The sequence below is a fragment of the Pistacia vera genome, unplaced genomic scaffold, assembly GCF_008641045.1.
Source record: "Pistacia vera cultivar Batoury unplaced genomic scaffold, PisVer_v2 Contig581, whole genome shotgun sequence".
Taxonomy (NCBI): domain Eukaryota; kingdom Viridiplantae; phylum Streptophyta; class Magnoliopsida; order Sapindales; family Anacardiaceae; genus Pistacia; species Pistacia vera.
The window spans coordinates 823,826-845,055 of NW_022196425.1; the positions used below are offsets into that span (position 1 = coordinate 823,826).

General features: G+C 33.3%; 2 protein-coding genes across 4 annotated transcripts; both read right to left on the minus strand.

The window, feature by feature from the left end:
* Positions 1 to 755: 755 nt before the first annotated feature.
* LOC116109512 (NAC domain-containing protein 21/22-like) lies at positions 756 to 4,485 on the minus strand. Its single transcript, XM_031395735.1, has 3 exons — positions 4,141 to 4,485; positions 1,759 to 2,024; positions 756 to 1,387 (listed from the first exon to the last, which is right to left on the minus strand). The coding sequence occupies exons 1-3, from the start codon at positions 4,313 to 4,315 to the stop codon at positions 992 to 994; spliced, it is 837 nt and encodes a 278-aa protein (XP_031251595.1). The 5' UTR covers positions 4,316 to 4,485; the 3' UTR covers positions 756 to 991.
* A 12,570-nt stretch (positions 4,486 to 17,055) lies between these two features.
* LOC116109513 (serine/threonine-protein kinase 19 homolog) lies at positions 17,056 to 20,382 on the minus strand. Of its 3 annotated transcripts, none has more exons than XM_031395737.1 (8): positions 20,075 to 20,382; positions 19,919 to 19,992; positions 19,744 to 19,824; positions 19,564 to 19,656; positions 19,296 to 19,415; positions 19,041 to 19,112; positions 18,147 to 18,224; positions 17,056 to 17,647 (listed from the first exon to the last, which is right to left on the minus strand). In XM_031395737.1, the coding sequence occupies exons 1-8, from the start codon at positions 20,169 to 20,171 to the stop codon at positions 17,456 to 17,458; spliced, it is 807 nt and encodes a 268-aa protein (XP_031251597.1). In that variant the 5' UTR covers positions 20,172 to 20,382; the 3' UTR covers positions 17,056 to 17,455. The 3 variants fall into 3 exon arrangements, 2 of the variants coding, with proteins under 2 accessions (XP_031251597.1, XP_031251598.1); XR_004124771.1 differs by having other exon boundaries at positions 17,609 to 17,647; positions 18,147 to 18,833; XM_031395738.1 differs by having other exon boundaries at positions 17,519 to 18,833.
* Positions 20,383 to 21,230: the final 848 nt, after the last annotated feature.

Here is a 21,230-nt window from a genome sequence, read left to right on the forward strand (position 1 = left end):
CGGTTGTCCATTTGTAATTATAAAGTTTCTTCGCTAGCTAGATTCTGGATATTATCGCTGAATTAGTGTTCATATATTTAAGTGTAAACGACTTTTTCCCACCTAGTAATAGTTTATTGATATTTTTTCATCAGTATATTTTTAAAATATTATTTTATTATCTAAATTTATATTCTATTTTCGATTTCGGTATTATTATAACCTCACATCACCATCATTCTCTTCTTTGATCATCACTCACCAAAACCTCTTAAACCCTACTACCATCAACCTCGTCAATCATCGACAATCGAGCGATTAAGGATTACACAATCTTCTCTCTCAAGTCAAATTCCGATCAATCTCAACCACCAAAATCCAACCTTCCACCATCAAAAAATTCATTGGCCTCCCCTCTTCAAAAGCCCCAACAACTTGAACCGAGTTTCCTATCTGTTCACTGTCATAATATAAATTTAGATAATAAAATGATATTTTAAAAATATGTAGGTAAAAAAGTATCATTAATCCATTATTTGGTCGGGAAAAAGTCTTTTTAACTCTATATTTAACGTATTGGAGAAGCCCTGTTACCAAGGCAAGCAAAACAATACAAGGATAATGACATATGATGAAATTATAAACACGCATCAGCTAGGTATTGTCAAGAGAGATATATTGATGGTAAACTCTACTATTTCCGTAATGAATATTCTAAAGATAAAAATTATTGGTCCGATAAAAGTGAAAAGAGAAAAAGAAAAGGGTGACAGCATTACAGAACAGAATATGATTCATAATTTATACATAATTCGACTGTTTTTGTATTCATAAATAAAATAATACAAACCCTAAATATATACACAACCAGGTACAATCTTCTAATCAACATCCCAAATAATCAAACATGACTTCTGTCTTAATTTCAAAAAGCTAAACACCTTAATTAAATAGACCACAATAAATAAATGAGTATGTAATATTTTCAAGTGTAACGTTCGATAACTTCATTTCATAGGAAAACCATATTATTATCCATCTCAAATCTCATATCCTCCAGGTTTGAAGGCACCCCATGATCTTCCAAGCTGTTCCCTTGCAGCTCCATGTCCCATATGAACCCATACTCGTCATCATTATGTTCACCTTTGGTGCTAATTTCAGAGATGTGGCTGGTGTTCTTCTCTTGTGAAAAGTGAAGAAGATTTAGCATAGAATTAGTTGGACAATGGTTTTGATAGAGAGGAGTTGGCTGATATCCAAAAGGGATGCTTCTGTCAGTTGCAGGAGATACAGCTGAATTTAAAGAGGAAGCATTTGCAGTGGTATCGAAAATAAATTCCGGGCTGAGTTTGTTGCTGTTCTCGCCTTTGCTTTTGTGAAAAACTCTACACAACACCCAATCCTCCTGTGCTCAAAGAATTTAACGTACGAACTTAATCAGCACACAAGAAAACACAAGTTAAAAAACAAAAACATGCACAAAAAGGAGTTTATCATCACACTTAGGTGGAGGAAATTGAGTGGACAGCAGCCAGGTTCAGTCACTCACTTTCGTTCCAATTAATTTCCTTTTGGATGATTAATTCAGATTCTTTCTCGCAACATCTATTAATTTAGTAAACTCAATAAGGTGATAACACATGGCAAGTAGATGTCCACTTGAGATGATGGTAAGCTATTTCTAGGAACACCGTCACTTTCTCTATGTCTCTTTGCTTTCTTTAGAATAATGATGATAATGGTTAAAAAAGTAGAAATAGTACGAATTGAACAGACCTTAGGGGGCATATGTGGGGTCTCCAATCGAAATTCATGCATGATCCATCCTGTTTTGATTCCATTGGGTGCTCGGTTTCTGTAAAATACCAACGTCTTCCTCATTCCTACCAGCTCACGTGTTGCTGGATCAAGCACTGTTCGATCTTTTCCGGTAGCTTTCCAGTATCCAGATGTCGTTGCACGATTTGTTCGAAACCCAGTGGCATACTTTCGGTCCCGGAAACTGAAGAAGTACCACTCAGTTGCATTCAGCTTTGCCACCTCTTCAGTTGAGTTCACAGCCATATGAAAAAGAATATTACAAGTTAGATATAAAATTAAATAAAGTATCAATATATTCAAATAATTATAAACATTTGATATAGTTACATCAATCTAAATTTCGCATGTAACTTTGCTTTCACTCTACTGGAAAGATCAAACTAAGATGTGATATTCTTTTGTCTCTTATGATTATAATGTCAGTTTATGAATTAAAGGAAAGTTGAATTTCTAAGGGGGCAGGTTTAGATGCATACACTTAGTGAACTAATTGGGAGGTAGTGAGGAATGACGCCATGGCTTAATAGGGTGAGAAAAAGCTTCTACCTCTTCTGATATTGATTAGTTTGTTGCACAATTATGTATAGGCAGTCACTGGTGAAAATGATGAACATAGAACTGACTGACTGGGAAAGAGATACTCCAGGTAATTATAAGTGCTTTTACAAAGAAGAAATGGCCCAATTACTTACTTGAACCACAAGACAAAAAGTTCTTCAGTTCATAGAAAGACTTGTGTTTACAAGATTCATTTTTAATTTACTATTAGGCGTGTTCAAACGCCACCTCTTTTCACCATTATCACCTAGATATCCAGTCATGTTTGAAACCCACCAAAAAAGAAAGGAAAAGAAAGAAAGAAAAGGTACTTTCCGATTGAAAGTCCCTAATAATTCGGCCTTAAACAAAACTTTAATAAAGCAATTACTATGTGCTTGCTTGTGGAAACTTTTCCTATCGTGCTATAGTGACCTATGTTTACTTGAACAGCAAGCCATGTTTGGTGATGATATTCCTAACACCGTTTACACAGCGAGCCATACTTTAACAGGTTTGAAAGACTGTCATTTTAGTTTAACTTTATATATAAAATTCAATAGTCATGAATGGATTCACACGGGAAATTGCCGTGCGATTACATAGACACTACACCTACACTGCTTTGATCTGTTTACTCGTGATGGCAACCCACATATCGTTTCTAACTGGGGCCATCTACCTCAGCTATAATAATTATAGAATAACAAGCGTGCTTGTGGGTTTGTCTGTGTTTCTGTGTGAAACAGATAAGCGAGGAGAGGGATATAATATGTTGAAAGAAATGGTAGTTACGTATGAATGAATATATGAAGCTGATGTGCTGTGTATGGCACCTTAATCAGGAGTTACCGTTAAAGTAAATAAAAAGGATAAAAATTATCACCTATGTTGATATATATATATATATATATGTGAATATATGATATTATGTTATTGTCAAGGTTATTAAAGACATTCTTCCTTATTCTTTTTTGCCTGGCTATTTGACTCTACGTCTACGATTCTATATCAATACAGAAACCCAGTCTATAGCTAGTCATTTACCACTGAATCAAAACCTACGGATATTCACATCATATTTGAAAAGAGGAAAGGAATAATAACTTTGAGGGTTGTCTATCTTCATATACCGGGCCCGACTACTGGATAGGAATTGAAAACTTAAAATCTTATTGCAATTTCGGTTAGTATCTGTAATGAATATTCATGTTCTGCATTCTCTTTCCCTCCTCCTCACTCACTCTCTCTCTAATTCTCCCTTTCTCTGTATAAATATATAAGGAAAAGGGGATGACATAATCGAGTCCAAAGTTTTCTTGTTTTCTACCAACACTCCAAAAGATAAAGGCCGGACAAGCACAGAAAACAAACTAATAATCAATCTAAACAAAACATTCTTGCAGAAGGGTGTCACTGAAGCAAGTTTGGCACTAACATGAATTCAGATGAGTGAATGAATGACATGTCGTACTGAAAGAATTAATCCCTCTCTCTCTTTCTCATGCTCTCTCAAATGGGAATTGGGAAACATGCATGTTTGTATGTATAAGTTAGCTATCTAGATCCATCATGCACAACCATGTTTGTCTGCCTGATACAGAAACTCCATCAGGTGTTGTTCTCTGTATGTTTTAAAATTAGATACTAAATCACCAACAAAAGTGAGTGCGAAACTTTTATCATACACAGTGAACAATGATTAATTGTTTCAGTATCCATGACCCAGAAAGACAAGACGAAGAGTATTGATGATCACACACAGAAAACAATTAAGTAAATTAATAAGAAAAAGCCTACCAGGGAGCTGCCATGGCTCACATGTATGCAAGTCAATTTCCACCAAAGTTCCTTTAAGAACATCCTCATTTGCAATCTTTTTGTAAAGATAATGGCAAACCAACTCCTCATCACTAGGATAAAACCTAAACCCAGGAGGCAGTGTGGCTCCAATGTCTCTCAGGCCCATATTCATTAATTGTTTGAAAGTTGCAGGACAAGAGAACAAAAAAGAATAAAGAAAAATTGGGTATGGGAGGAGAGAAGTAATGTAGATGATGTAAAAAGAAAAGAAGCTAAAGGTATTTGGGACTTGAAATATAATATGGAAGAAGAGTATAAATATATATATATACTGTAAGGTTAGGATGACAAGTGCCTTTGGGAGTTAGAATTTCTTATAATATAATAGCAAAAGCCATGCTTGTGTAACCTGTTAGTTATAGTAGGAAGTTTCAAGAAAAACCAAAGTTACAAGAAATCTGTCTGCTGCTATAGCATATGGACAAACATCCAAACCAATTTATTAGCAGAGAAACCCTCCAAAACACCCCTTTTTAATTTATTTGTTATTTCGATATTTCTTTAATTATTAATTAATTTACATGTATACACACATAAGATTAGGAATCCCCGTGAAGCTTACAAAGCAACAGATCAAGGTTATAAACTAATAATAATTTAATTATATATTAGCCACTTTCACGTGGGATACACGGTTCTAACATTTCAACCAATTAATCATATATATTCATATGTTTACTTACCACTTATAAAGTTTCTTGTGGATTATTTCATTAATTTGATTAGTTCATACCGCCCATACATTGAATTTTCTTAATTACTCATAATAGAAGTGAGTTCAATTGATCTTAATTTATTTTTTGAAAACGGCTTTCTTCATAAGGTACATAGTTTTTGAGATTTAATCTTTGATTAGACAATATCATAAAATCTTTGAACGGATTCCTTGCCTCTCGCTGCAACCCAGCCCCACCAAAAACATAAAAAAATAAAAAATAAAAAAAATAATAAAAAATGAAATAGCCCTAAGGCTTGAATAATATAGAGAATTATTAAGCTAATTATTCCAAAAGAATACAGAAGGAACTAAAAAATAAGTGATGACAGTATTAATAATATGGTTTAAATTAAATATAACCAATATTACAAGTGAAATGGAAATATGTGTGTGCATAAAAACAAAGATGATATATCAGCTATTTGATTGCTTATGTGGAAATATATAATTAATTAATTAGGCAGAGGGTTATCCTATTTGATTGATGAGAGCTAAAACGCGGACAGCTCATAAAAATAAATAGCTGGAAAATGGGTATTGTTATATATCCTATCTGTTCGATTTTTGATCACAGAAGAAAACCTTGGATGGATGCAAAAGAATGGGCCATAAAAAAATTGTCTATGATCAGGGTCCACAAAGAAGATCAAGTACATCAGAGCCATCATTCATAGAGAGAAACTTATCTATATTAATTTGGTGGATTTTTGTTTTTGAGTGAGTAATGTTATAAAGGCTTTAATAATAATGGAAATATGGACAAAATGATATTTGTCGCAATATATATCATCTCTCACCATAAATAATTAGCATACTATTCAATTACAAACAGACGATGACTGGACTGGGGTCATCAGTCCATGTCACCACTTGAGATCCAAATAATAATTCAGTTCAAATTTCACTATACGAATGTGGCCAGACCCCCCCTATTAACTTAAATTAATTCAATTTTTATATACATATATCTCAACAAAATAGTCCCCTTTATTCAAGATTTTTCTTATATATGAGTAACGTTTCTTATCTTGTTTCATACTTGAGAAGATTGAAATCATTGCATGAGATGTTGGAAGTCGAAATTATCCGCTTGAGTCAGTCAACAGACAAGTCATCTGGTTTTCTCAAAGCCTGATGATTGAATAATTAAGAGTAAAATTTAAAAAAAAAAAAATTCCATAATTAACGGGAGAGGAATGCGGCGGAAGACATGTGATACCACAAAGAAAGGAACACGTCATAGGGGAGATGACGTAGAGAAAATTCTAATTAAAATAAACCAAGGAAGGAAAGGTAAGATACACAAATGATTGTGAGTTTTAGGATTAGGGTTTATTTCCAAGCAGGGAATTTTTGTTAGGTGTGAGATGAGCTGATGTTAGACAATGAGTGACGGCTTAATATTCCTCTGTTGAGGGGCCAATTCTTACCATTTTTCTCCCTTCTATTTACTTGATACTCTTCCATAAGTCATGGGCTCTTTTTGGGACATACCTGATTGAGGTCCATCTTCGTCTTTACACGCCGCGTGCCACGCATGCACTTAATGAAATTAATCCCGGTTAACATATGTATTACTGCTTTTCATTTTGATTTATGATCCACCAAACCAATCATCCTGTTCTTGTATATAATTATAATGTGGGATTTGTATTAATAATTATGGAGTGGGCCCAAACAATAAACATGATCCGGAGGCTACATTACATCCTCTCAAAGTACTGTAACCAACGAAATCCTGCCATACAATATTGGAGCCCACGTGGCATTCTCTAATGTTCATTGGCAACTTGGTTCTTAATTCGTGTTGGTGTCATAAAAAATCATTGCTCTGGCCTACAATTATTGATTTAATATTTATGTATACAAGTGTATATAAAAATAATTGTTTCAATGATTATCCTAAGATTAAAATTTTATGTATTTCCACTTCTACAACGAGTTGTCAGCAACATTTCTTTTGTGTTTACACCATCATTCATATGACACCAGTAATTAATCAGGGCCGTCTCAAGGTGTAGGTACGCTAGGCACTTGCCTAGGCCCCCCTACAAATAAGGTAAAAAATAGCTCAATTTTTTTTTAAAATATATTACAAAAATAAAAATAGTATATAATTTCTTATCCAAATAGATCCAATGGGCCAAAAAAATTAAAAAAAAGCTGGAAAGACTCAAATTTATTATAAACTTTTTACGTATATTTTCACCCAAAGTTTGATAAAATAGTAAGTTTATACCTCTGGTTTCATATATTTCAATTTGTACCCCTAAATCTCTCAAATCACTCATCCCCAATTCAGTCCTAAAATTCGACATTCACATAAATAATCTTCATTCCTCTTTCACCGCCAACTTTTTGGAGTTGATTCCGATCAATTTTCTCACCAAAATCGACCAGAATCATTACTTTATCATTTTTCAAGTGTTTTCCTAGCCTTGATAGCCCTCGATTTGACCAATTTTTTACGAATCTTGCAACCTAACTCCACCACACGCGACAACCATTTTCGGCCTTTTCGACATGTACCCGACGTTATTGGCCTTCCTCGACACCACCATCTTCCTCCCCTCAACCCTCTCACCAAAACCCCTATCATACCTCATCTGTTTACTCCGCCAATTGCTAGCCACCGATAACTTTTGGGTCGCGACTTCTCAAGGCTTTTCCGGTTAATCCTAGCATTGGAAATCACCCATTTCACCAACCATCGCTTCTCCAACATCTGCTCTCCAAAACCCCCCACCAACCTGACCCCGTTAGCCCGTCAGTTGTCGTCTCCTAGTGATTTTACATCTTAGAAGGTAAGAAAAATAAATTTAAAATAATTTTATTAATACATGTTTATATTATTAGAAGGACTCCAAAGTAACTCTTGTCTAAGGTCATAAATGTTTTTGAGACGTCCCAATAATTAATGGAAATGCAAGCCAATTATAACAAGCAAAAACATGTATAGTTACAGGAGAGATACGAGATGGGTAGTTATATATGCACTTAATTAATTAATTGGGAACTGCTTCCTTATTTGCAGCAAGAAAAGGCAATACTTTTGTATAATGAAATGGCACATAGTTTTAATATTTGCCCTAAAAAGTAGTTTTGGATATATTTGGCGTTGGTGTCGGGCAAGATTAGCTAGTTAGCTTTTGCGCTTCGATTCCATGGACGCCTTTTGTCAAAAAAAGAAAAAGTATGTCGTTCCACTTTATACGCTTTTGAAATTTGTGTTATTCGATAAGATTTTTATATGTGACTCAGGCATTATACAGTGGTGTTTATAAATATCAGTTGAAGAAGAAAAAGAATCAATAATTAATCCATTTCCAGTCATATTGCCTAAATTAATGAACGGTTAGGGTTCAATACCAAATACAGATATATCCTGATATTCAATTAATTGCATGTTTTGAGCTCTTCCTTGAAAGGGCCATATTAGTTGTCTTCATGTATATAAATATTATTGGAAGTACATGAATTAATGAAATACAAATCTAAACAGGATCCATATTCAAACTCAATTTATTATTTTATAGTATTCAAAGTTTAAACTTCTGTGACACGAATTACACAGTTTAAAATCTTTTCAATCACCAAATATGCTCTAGACTTGAATTAATCAATTAACTCAATCATGACTCCAAAATAGGTTTTATATTTGTGATAGTTATTCCATGTTTATCATAAGATTAGGGTTATTAATTACTATATAAAATAGGATTTAAAGTGGGAAAGTCTAAATGACAAGATTTATGGCAACAGGAAACTAGACACCTCTTTGTCAACAAAGCTATCGTAGCATGCAATTAATGCAATGGGATTGTTCGGGATGGCCGCATCAAAGAAAATTTTCATACAGTGAATTTGAAGATGATTTGGAATAAAATGGCGCTCTCAATGGCTATATGATTGATTAGTCAGACACACCCACAATTTCCAACTTTATGTCTTTTTCAAACTTATATAAAAATATATTTTTGAATAAAATTAAAAGTACCCACATCAAAAGATTCGGATGATAGCTTCAAAACGTGGGAAATTGTTATCTACAAGTATAAGCATTGAGGTGCACGCAGCCATGGATGTGATTGAATTACAATTATCATCAAATTAAACTCCGGCATCTACAGTATTGTTAATTAATTTCATCTCTTTAATTATATGTTGAAGCAGACGATCCTCATCAACTCCTTCTTTCTTCCCTCAGAACACAGCTTTTGCAGCAATGGTGGCTATGGATTCGCCTTCGCTTAATAGGAGTACGTAGTCTACTGGAGATGTCGGCCAGTCCTTTCACTATTCATTCTGAAGACAAATTTGAAAAAAAAAGGAGTAGCATATAGGATTTGACGCGTATTGACGTTGCATGGTTCTTGTGGCGACAACTGGCTGGATTATATGGAGAAAGAGAGGGAGATCGATGAGATGATTGAGTAAAGAGGTAGCTAGCGTGTCTGAGGAGGCTGAATTGATGACTTACATGCCAGATTTTAATTATTTTTGCGCCGCAAACGTGTTCGAGCCACAACACTGAAAAAGAGATCACAAAAATTATATAAGTGTGTTAAAAAAATAATTTTGAAAATAATATTCACGCTATATATACATATATAAATGCATGAGTAACACATGAGATATAATATATTCAGAAGAATGAGAAAAAAAAAAAAAAATATATATATATATATATATTTGAAGAGATCCACATGATCATTTTGGTATTGGATAAATCGGTAGAGATTTAAAGTGGATGAGATGGGTTTCTATCTATTATTAGCTAGCTTGAAACGTATATGCATGATTAATCATGAATGACTTTTTTCTAATTAATAATAAACCTCCTTTTTCTCTTTATGTATCTATCTTAATCTAAATCGTCCTAGCTTTCTGGTTGCGTTTGAAAGCTATGTTTTAACTGAAAAATCTTTCTCTCTTCATGGTTTTATCTGATTCCAGTTCTGGTTTTAGACTTTAGAGCACTAAAGTAGATTAATTAGATAGCTTCTGACTCATGTTTATTTTCCCCTTCTGTTTAAACCTTCACCCGTACAATAATAATAAAGACCTATTGCTGTCACCTTGATCGATTATGTCGATCAAAGATAGATTAGAATCCGTGATCTTTAAGCTACAACGAGGCTCTCACATGCACATTTCAGTTATGTTTCAACCCTTATATATATATATTATGTCATCTTCACCATATGTATTTATCAGAAAATGAAACTTTAACCATTGCTTTGATCTACCGATAATCACACAATTATAAATAACATTACTGGGGGACCATTTCTTCCCAAGTAATATTCCAGCAGATCCATTTATTAAGTTGGTAAAATTTTACTTATTGTGAGACAAAGAGATGCGTCGATGTCGATCTCTCTTCTGCCAGGTGTGAGACAAATAATATTGACGAAGAAAAATATAATTCACAGGGTAGCTCCATATATATATATATAAATCAAATGTGTCGTCTGAGATTCTATATATATGTGTATATATATATATATATATAGAGAGAGAGAGAGAGAGAGAGAGATTTGTAGATATGCATGCAAATAGACATCCAAATTGTTGTATGCAATAATAATAATTAGTTTGGACTAATCTGCATGAATATATAAAAATGATCTCGATAGATCAAAGGGTTGATTGGATTTACGTAGATTGATTTAACACTGGGAGCCACATATGCCTTGATCAGAACCAATTATTATTCAAAACTTCAATTCTCTGTCATCTGGTTCATGAGGTTGGTAGGAAGCAGAGCTAGAATCAGACTTTCCCTAAAAACAAACCATCTTCAGCCCACTCATCTTTGTGTATAATTAAGTTGTTTTTAGTTTAATTTGTTCATTAATTTATGCTTTAATCCTAATTGAACTCTGACACGATAAATAATATAGAGATCGACCGACACTCAAGATTTTATTAGTAAAAGCAAATATCAGGACAACGAATCACTCGAACACGGTATATAATCCAGCAAGAGATTCGATTGATTTTCAAGATGTTACTAGTGAAAACAAAAATTAGGACAATGAAATCAACATTTTTACCTTATATATTATAAGATTAATCAGTTAATAAGTCGTGATCATTAAATAATTATTAAGTTATATACACAGGATCAATAGCGGACCCGTGTCTCTGTCATTGTTCGTCAAACGACCAATGAAAAATTTAAAAAAATCATCAAACCTTTAACAAAAGAAATAATATAATATCAATAATCTGAAAGAAAATAATGCAACAACACAATACTTTACCACTTGAATAAATCTATGAGAAGTAAAACCTATGTTGAAAATAATATTCAATTCACGAGGAAATATAAGAAATTTTTTACGTGGAAAAACCTCTTCAATTAAAAAGAGCAAAAGACCACGGGAATCTAACGATCTACTTAAATCCAATATAATTAAAATAGTTACAACAATCACAATCCACAAAAAATGTTCTACACAAATTTCTTATTTCTCACCTTTTTTTCTTTTAATTATTAATATATATATATATATATATATTTACTTTTAAAGATTATAATATAAATTTTCATAACTTTGATCAGATCTAGCTTAAGTTAAAGTCAACCAAAACTTAAATTAAGTCAACGTTGCCTTGACTTTTAATATAAATTAATAAAAAAAAAGGAAAATTTTCTTAATATAAACATAGACAATAACTCAAACTTCTTTAATAATTTTGAGCAACTAAACAGTGACTTTTGCAATGTAAGAAAGTGCTGGGTAAAGGGTTAAACATAATACAAACTCACAAGATCCATGCATTTTTCCATCAAATTAGAATAAAAAACCTCCAAAAAATATGCATGATTTAACCCAAAAATAAACTAAAATGAAATGAGCAATACATATACCTAAAACCGAGAAAGCAGAAAACGAAGCTAATTGTGGCACCTTGATGAGTGAAAGCTTCAACAATTTCATTCTTCAAAAGTTTTAAGAACGAATAACATAAAGAAAGTGAAAGAGAGAATAAAGAATTTTAGGAATAAAATCATAAAAAACAGATGCACGTAGAAAATAGTGAAGAGAGATTTAAACTTTTAATATGATGTAGGTGTGTAATGTATATATCAATAGCAAGTTTTTATGAGTCTGGATATATTTATAATATATTTTTTTTAAATATATATTAAGAGAATTTTTTTGTAGGCCTATATAAATAATTTAAAAAAAAAAAAAAAACATGTGAGTGTAGGCCCAAGGGGCTGGGTCCGCCCCTGCACAGGATCAATTAGCATCTTCTATTACTTTATCTTTCTCTTTATTATCATCTAAAGACTAGCTATAGAAATCTGATGTGACCTCCTATAATTAAACATTTTAAGTCCATGTTGAAACAAGTTTCCCGTCTTCCTCTTCCTCTGCACTGCACCCCCTAGACTTGACTGTTCCCTCCCATTAATTTTCTACCATTATCAAATTATATGGAAGGTTTCATACTCTTCAACTACGTTTCAAACAAAAAATCTTATATACCTAATTTTCTCTACCTAACGCTCTCTTTTATATAAAATATGCTTATAGTTAATTACTTTCATTTTAACAAACTTATTAAACTGAACGAATCCAGTCAAATATTTAGTCGTTTTGTTTCAGCACGATATATACTTCAAAACTATCCTTAACAGACAAGAATTAAAATAGATATTATAATTATACTAACATGACAATATTGTATATCTTTCACGAGAGATTAAGAATCCGTATTAAATACTCTTAGACTTTCCTTGTATAACAATATTTGCAATTAAATACAGTTCCACGAGCATGCAGTAACATATTTACGTGGCTTTGAGAAGGACAAATTGCAGAAACTGATTGATTGTGATACATTTCAATTTATCCTTTTTTTACCCACATCCACAAGAAACTCTAATCACTATTCTATATATATTATATATATCTACGTAGAAAGATCTCTTAACAGTCTTAATGATGTAAACTTTTTCTTTTTTTATTTCTCAAAAGCCACTTAGATTCTATTATCTTATATTCGTATCAGATTACGGGCTATTCCCCAAATCTGATAAGATTTTTTTATTTTTTTTAATCATGTATTAGTGTATATATCTAAGTATGCTATAATGTCACATAAAATAACATGTTTTTATGATAGATTTAAAAATAAAACATTACTCGTAATAAAATAGAATATGTTAATATCACTATGAATACGTACGCATTAGTAGTGACGTACTGAGATCTTAAAGTGGCCATAATAATGATTAAAAAAATTATCAAGAGTGAAAATTTAAAGGTCACGACTCTGATCGGATTTGGAAATTATTCTGGTCATATGCAGTTTACTGTCAAAACGTTTAAATAATCTAAGCAGCCATTCTGACATTCCATCCTTGTTTTATTATATGAAATATTGTTTACGACATTTGATCCTCGAATTCTGCACATGTTACCCAAGCTTCAACACAATTATATAATCAATATTAACCACCCGGATATCTAACGATCAATTAAACTTCTAGTGTATTATTTAAGAGGTTTTGAATTTGATCTATCTATTGTTAATAGAGGTGTCCTGTAGAGATTTATCCAGTCGTCAACTTCAAGATCCTTGAAATTAATTAAAGTATGCATAACTGACTCAAACTCCTGATTATTCATATATATTATTCTTTATTAGAAGAGAAATTAAACTATATATTAATTTAAGGCCAACCTTTAACCCTTGTTATAGTTGTCTATTAAGCACCACTATATATATTAAGATGATTATTAATTAAGTTGATGAATCTTTTTAAGAAGAAGATAAGATTATTAATTAAAATTAGTTTTTAATATTAAAACTACCGTTCTAATCAAGGAGCAACTTTAATTTTTATTTTTTGGCAGATGGAGAAGCCACTTTATAATGTGTGTGTCATCATCAAATCAATTGGCATTATATAATCCAATAGCATGTGGCTGCTTCCAAGGAGGATCAGGAAACCCTACCTGACAGCCCCTTACAAATTATAAAATAAAATGATAGTCGAAATTCCAGGTCCATGATCAATTATTGGCGGCATACACAGATGAAGACAGATGTGCCTTTCGCCAATAACTTTCTTTTTTAAAGCCTTTATAACTAATCAATACTTACTATTGGTTAATTAAGTTGATCTACCACTTTAAAAAAGGACTTGTTGCTGCTAGAGCCGAGCTTCATGAGCCTGCGATGGCTGAACCTTGTTTAAAATGAATGGAGAATCTTTTCCAGATATTGCGAACAGGGAACATAATTAAATTCAGACAGAATGACCCTACTAGTAAATTACTGCTGAATTAATTGCAATTAGAAGTCTTTTCATGTTACATAATGCACAGCAGAATTGATATATGTACATCCAAACAAAGATAATATTTAACATAAGTTACTCCTTTCATCTTTTAGGTTCAAATCACTTCGAGTATTTAAAAACAATTTTTAAATATTTTAAATAGACTTTAAATTAGTTAAAGTACCACAAACTAATTTAAACACCTGATCATTAAAAAAAAAAAAAAACCTTTTATTATCTGAATATGGCTTGTTAACCAAAAAGCTAGATACTACCTCCTAACATATAATATATGCGAGCGTGGTGAACTACATAAATGGTTTTTGGTGGATCGATTTACAAAATAGATGATAAAAATCCACACACGATAAGCTGAAGATGCAAACATTTAAGAAGATGGATATTCAAGGCAGATGGCAGTGAAACAGGTTCAGTCTCAATCATGAGAATTTTATTTGTGTTGGTTTAATAATTAAGTGGAAGTGAGTTTTCTGGCAAGATGGTCCCTCCAAGGGATAATAATTCAACAATGGCTGGTCCAAATTATGTGGAGTTGGCAGAACCCGGCCCTCATCTAACCCCTGTCAATCTCATTATGCTCAATTCATTGCATTGGATTCTCAAAACATATTGCTATCACCCTCTCTCTCTCTCTCTCTCTCTCTATCACTATTTTAACTTGACTATGACATTAACCATGCATGTAAGTAATATCATCATTCATTTGATTAGTTTTTTCCCAGCAATTAAGGTTGTAATTGTAATACAAGTATTATTATTCTTTATCACAATGTCTTGCGTCCACAACCTCCATCCAAATCCAATTAATATAACTCACCACCCGTCATTTCATTCTTTAACTGCTTTACGTCTTTGTGTGCTGCTCTAAAATTTTGATTGAACCAATGACACTTGTCACTGCCATCAATTTGTTTTCATGTGTTTTGTACGTGACTGGGATAATTTATGCGTACATCAATTCGCTTCTATTTCAAATGATACTGTATAAATTATAATGCTTATGACTTCCACTGTATCAGTATACCGTCCAAGTCTTTGGTTACAATGCTAGATTTTTCGACAAGTTAAGTTATCAGAATTTCTAAATTAGATTCAAAACAATAAGAACAACCTTCTTCCATGACATGTAAATTTGAAATTGAAAAGCCTACAACTTTTAAGGGTATGCTTGAGAGTTTTTTTTTTCACTAGGTTTGAGGGGTTTTTAACTAGATTGGTTTTGAGGTGTTCTAAAACTATTACTTACCAAATTTTTTATGTACTGGTTTTGACTGACTTAAAAATCCCACATAACAAATATAGTGTATTTTTGAGGAGTTTATAAAACACCCCAAATCAGGGTGTTTTGGTTGGTTTTAAACTTTTATTTCACAAATACCCTATCCTAGTGATGGCAATGGGCCAGGCCGAGAACGAGTACCCTTTGGCCCAGGCCCAAGCCCTACCTCATGACAAAAGCCTAAGCCCACCCCAGGCCTGTCACAGGTATGACAAGTAAAGCCCAAGCCCAACCTGACTGGCTTTTTGTAACCTCAAGCCCGACCCAAACCCGTCCATTTTTAAATATTAATAAATTTCAATTTTTTTTTATATTTTTAATTCTAGAAACAATTTTTAAATATTAATTTATTTTTTAATACTCACCAAATATATAAATAATTTTCCACAAAGTGCATCCATCCATTCATGTAGGGTCGAACTGGAAGACATACCTAAGCCTGACCCGTACCCGAGGACAGGCCTTAAAATTAGGCCTAGGCCCAATCCGCGAACATCGGATAAAGCCCAACCTTTTTCGGGCCAGGAACCCCAAAATATCGGGCTCATTGCCATCTCTACCCTATCCACTATAAAATTATCCCAATTATATCAAAAAAAAAAAAAAAAAATTAAACATATTATACGTGTCTCCAACTATATTAAATATAAAATAATTTTAAACACTCTTACAAAAGAAAATTATTAAAATCTCATTTATAGATGCTTTCTTCGAGAAATGGAGTTACAATTTTTCAATCATTTCAGATGTTACAAAGAAGGGCGAAGAAGGATAAAAAGACTTTATCACATTTAAAATTATAAAATACTTATAAATAGAAAACAAATAAAGAACCTTTACCTTGTAATTGAAAAAGACAAAACTCCTAAGTATTAGTTGAAGTTGAGATATTTTTATAAGCATATATGTAAATTTATCCTTTGAAAAAACTATCAGAATCGCTAGAAAATAAACTCCCAAACACAAGTTAGGTGTTTTAAAAACCGCTATTAAAAACCCCTCAAAACTGCTACAGTGGTTTATCCTCAAAACCGCTACGATGGTTTACCTTCATAATCGCTACCATAAAACTCCCAAGCGGACCCTAAACATCTCGGTTCTGTTTTTTAGGCCCCATTACTCATCAAATCCCCACACTCTAACCGAACACCCAGACCCAATGACTGAGATTAACACTGACACCCAAAACTTCTTGTAGTCCATCTAAACCATCTCAACTAGCGTACAGTTTAAAGGATAGATTAACTTATTATTATAATTGATAACGTCCTTTTATTCTGACCAAAAGATTTAACACCTTATATCATATGCTTTTATAAATAGTACATATATCCCTTTTAATCCAATAATCTATTTTCCTTAAAGCATACTTCACCTAGCCCAGCTATGTACATCAACAATAAACCAAATATAGAGAAGCCAACTTCATAACACGCAACACGAAGAACTAGTATAACAATGTTGGAAATTACATTGATAATGACTAGAAATCTTCTTTATGGCACAAAAAAGAAAAAAATAATAATAAAAATAAAAAATAGCATCATGAGAAGATAGGTTATTGCATACTGCATAAATGACCTGAAATGCTTTTATTGTTGAATCTCTCAGTGTTTCAATTAAAAACATCGAGAAGTTACAACATACCTACAAATAATTAAATTAATAAATAATGAATAATACGAGACCCAGAAGAAAAGACACTCACGTCATTTTGACTTTATTATGCTAATCCAAATGACCGCCTGAAATCCTTGTTTGATCTCAGTTTGTCAACCTAGACAAATATTGTACTGTTTTAAGTGTTAATTTATATAAAGAATCGAAAGCTAAATATTCTAAAAGTATGAGCAGTGAAACCTCTTCTTATAATTGACAGGCAAGAGAGGAATATCACAAACCAATGGGAACTGGTATCTTCCTAAGTTTAGTCCTTTAAAACCCGGACAACTAAACCAGTTGGTGTATGGATGGTTTTGAGGTTACCAGATCCAATCAAATCACGAAGGTGAAATCTCATATCCAGTGGAGAGAATCGAAGTCGCTTCTTCTCTAGAGGGGCCAACATCATCTCTTTGTATCTTCTGCGGTTTAGTAAAGAAAGAAGTTCCTTTCTTCCCTGGATAGGGAATGAAAGAATAAATAAATTTATCTAACATTTGAACAGAAGAAAGCACCACTGTCACATGCCACACTTTGCTCTGAAGCAATTTGTTAAACTCAGGTAGCATTTGGGCAACTTTTCACTTTGTACTTTGCCTTTTTGAAAAGCTAATTTTTACAATTATCTCTTTCTCTATAAGGTATGAGCGGTAATTTACTCACTATTTCTTTGTATTTTTGCTTTCAAAAGTTGAGAAAAAACAACTTTCAGATGCAAATTGAATGGTGTCCTAATAATTCAACAATCAACACAAACATGATCACCTTTCAGGAGTTTGTTTTGACTACAACCTAGTGCTCATGTTCTGTTTTTATACCAATGCCAAGGACCATAGGAGCCTTGGAGGTTACTTCCTAGGTTGTAGTCAAAGCAAATATAGACTTTCTCAGTGAGGACATGTACAAATACTTTCTATTATCTAGCACTAGGTAAAGAAATAAAAGCTTCCATATACCTGAGAGAGGCCCTTCAGTACTGAACCAATATTTGGAATTGCAAACCAGTACATGTTTGGATCAATTAGTTGGCGAGTCTATAAAACACGAGTCAGTGTAAGCAAGAAACAGAGACCATCAATGTGGTCAGGGAAAAACCAATATAAACAATGTAAAAGGAAGGTAAAATTAAATAAGATATAGTTGAAAAGTACAGAACAATTACAATTAACTGGCTATTCTATATAAAACAAGTTAAATGATTGGTGACAGATTTATATATTTCCAACTTAAGTTTACTCTCAGACAGTAGGGGTAAATTACCCCGAAATTCCATCTACAAGTCCACATAAACAAGGGAGCCTCAAACCTGCTCCACCCACAAAAAATACTGGAAACTTACAATAAATAATTCTAGTTTCAGTTATGTGGTATAACCAGACTATCGGAAAGCTTGGACACTTATTAAATATAACAAGAGGATAACATGGAGAACAAGTACTTAAGAACTGTAAAGACAAAAAGTATATGACATCCACTATAAAAAGTTGCCAAATTATTTACTAAAGTGCTTCTGCAACAGTGGCACATACATGGGGCACATTTGGAATAGATGTAGGATGACAACACTCCATGTACTCTACTAGAAAACTCCTGTATTTTCCTCTAATCCATTTATGTAAATAACAGGGATCGAATTCCAACCACTGCAACAATATAATGAATTTACATTTTCATTTAAGAGCCTCCATGTTTTATCATCCAAAATTGTTCAATTCTTCCCAACCGAATTATGCATACTATTATCATATCAAAGCAAAAGAGCCCCCAAAATACACAACAAACAATCAAGGAATTCAAACCACAGCGACAATTTAATAGATTAAAGAGAAGAGAAATTTCAGTTCACTTACAAGAAGTCCAGCATTAATCAAAAGAGACATATGCTCATCCTTCACCTTTCCACCAAGTGATAAGAGTGAATACTGCAGCAACCAGCAAAACCATAAAAATTGAAGTAAACATACATGCCTATTAGGGACTTTTTGAGTGAAGTTGAATTAGTTATACTGAATAAAGGGTTATGATAACGAATTTTTGAAAACAAAACATAAGAAGTGGAGTAAAAGGAATGAACAACATAAGTAATTGACATCATAATCACTCACGAGCTCTTGATGTTCAATACTAGGTTCAAGCTTGGAATCAATAACATGTTCTCTAAACCACTCAAAAACTTCAACATCGCCCCGCTTCTTTTCTTTAATTCTTTTCACAACACGTTCCATCTACAAATGATTTTCAAACACAAGGTAAACCATTAACACATTGCCAATTAAAAAAAAAAAATTGAACTTGACATTGTACAATGTTCTACCACTAGTTAGCAAAAAATCAAACCCAAATTTGTATCTATCAAACATTCAATTAAAGAACCTGGTTCAGATAGTCCTCCAAAAACATTATAGCATGATCATCTTGTCCCGTATTTAGTTTGAAAACGCGCAATACTTTCTCCCTCCTCAAAGACTACACAAACGAAACCAATTTCAGATTCAAATATAACTAGTCAAATAAAGCTAGATTTTATAGAACTTCAGAATCACAGAACAATACCTCTAATTCTCTATCCACTTGTGTTCTGTCCTCTACACTACTGTATAATTGCGATTTTAAAATGAACGGCTGAATTGAGACCTGAAAAAAAAAACCACATTGATGATTGACGAGCTCAATTGAGCTGGTAAGAAACTTATAAATCACTTTGTGCACCAAAATTATATAGCGTAACCTTGTCAATGTGCGGGAACTGAGCTCGGATTATGCGAAGCGCCACCAAAGTGTCACTAAAAGTAAGATTCTCCTCTGCATTCATCAATAATTTCAATTGAAAATACATAAAATTGTTCAAAAATTAAAATATTAGGAGAAAAAAATTGGATAGTACCGAGTGAAAGAGTAGGATCAGCGCGGCTGCTTTCAGCGTCGATGTCTTCGTCTCGTTGGCGTTTTCTGGTTTTAGATGAATCTGAAATATTGTTCATCCTGTGAGTTCCGGATTAAAATTCTACTTGTCCTCGCTACACGGATTTTGACTCGCTTTTGTTTTCAACTCAAGTTGGAGATTGAAACCGAGACTCGGTGCTTCCAGGCGGTTCAGCCTAACCGCTTCCCGTTCGCGGTTTAAGTACAATAACTAGGTCGTTTTCGCAAAGAGTAATGTAAGCTGACAATTAAAGAGGGAAGCAAATATAACGAGTTTTTTTACTTTTTATTTCGCTCTTTTATTCATCTTTTTCTCACCTCAATTTTTGTATATATTTGTAAGGGTAAGATTATTGTTCCATAAATTACAAACTGAAAAAATTAAGGTAAAATACAGCTGCCTTCAAAAAGTAAAAAAAATAACAATGACACCCATCAGGTTTAAAAAGTTTCAAGAAGACACCTCTACGGGCCACGGCTCTACCTTCTGGATAATTAGAAGTATGAAATTTATTTTTACTAATATCTATGTTACGGCCAAAAAATGTCCTCGGCCTAAATAGGATAGTGCGTCTGACAGTGAGGAAAAGCCCAGGCCCAATCCTGGTGCGACCCAAGCTAGAACTCCCCGGATAAGGCCCATTTGATATGGGGTACAGTCGGTCTGAACCATCTAGACACAGGCCTCCTAATCCCAATACACTTCCTGGACCTATGATCGAATTCAGAGCCCACGGTCACCTACGGATCACATTCCTACTCGAACACTGATAAAGCAGTCCATTACCATCCTAATTCCTCCAAGGTCCATGTTAGAGTCATACTTGGACTCCCTTTCACGCCAGGATAATGGGGCTAAAGGATATATCCCTAGAGGAAACGGATTACTATGAGAACTCCCAATCCTACCAGGATTGGGAGTTCTCATAGTAATCAGGATTGGGAGACCAGAGAGCTACTATTTAAACAGAGGTCAACCCTCTCACAAGACAGATTACATTACACCTTCAGACCCCGGAGTTCCAACTTGAGAACTTCACATCATAGCCGTAGTCATAGTCCCCGACTAGACTTCTAGTAACCATTCTACTCCCTAGCCCTTACTAAATCAGCCTCTT

Bases quoted from the DNA above. Each gene is read 5' to 3' on its own strand.
- LOC116109512 (XM_031395735.1), bottom strand. From the start codon at position 4,315: ATGAATATGGGCCTGAGAGACATTGGAGCCACACTGCCTCCTGGGTTT. The intron at 2,025-4,140 runs GTAGGCTTTTTC...ACTCAACTGAAG, and splicing joins TGAGCCATGGCAGCTCCCTG to AGGTGGCAAAGCTGAATGCA. The intron at 1,388-1,758 runs GTCTGTTCAATT...CTTTGAGCACAG, and splicing joins CCCCACATATGCCCCCTAAG to GAGGATTGGGTGTTGTGTAG.
- LOC116109513 (XM_031395737.1), bottom strand. From the start codon at position 20,171: ATGAACAATATTTCAGATTCATCTAAAACCAGAAAACGCCAACGAGAC. The intron at 19,416-19,563 runs GTTCTTTAATTG...AATCATTTGTAG, and splicing joins TGGAGGACTATCTGAACCAG to ATGGAACGTGTTGTGAAAAG. The intron at 17,648-18,146 runs GTATATGGAAGC...TTCCCTATCCAG, and splicing joins TACTGAAGGGCCTCTCTCAG to GGAAGAAAGGAACTTCTTTC.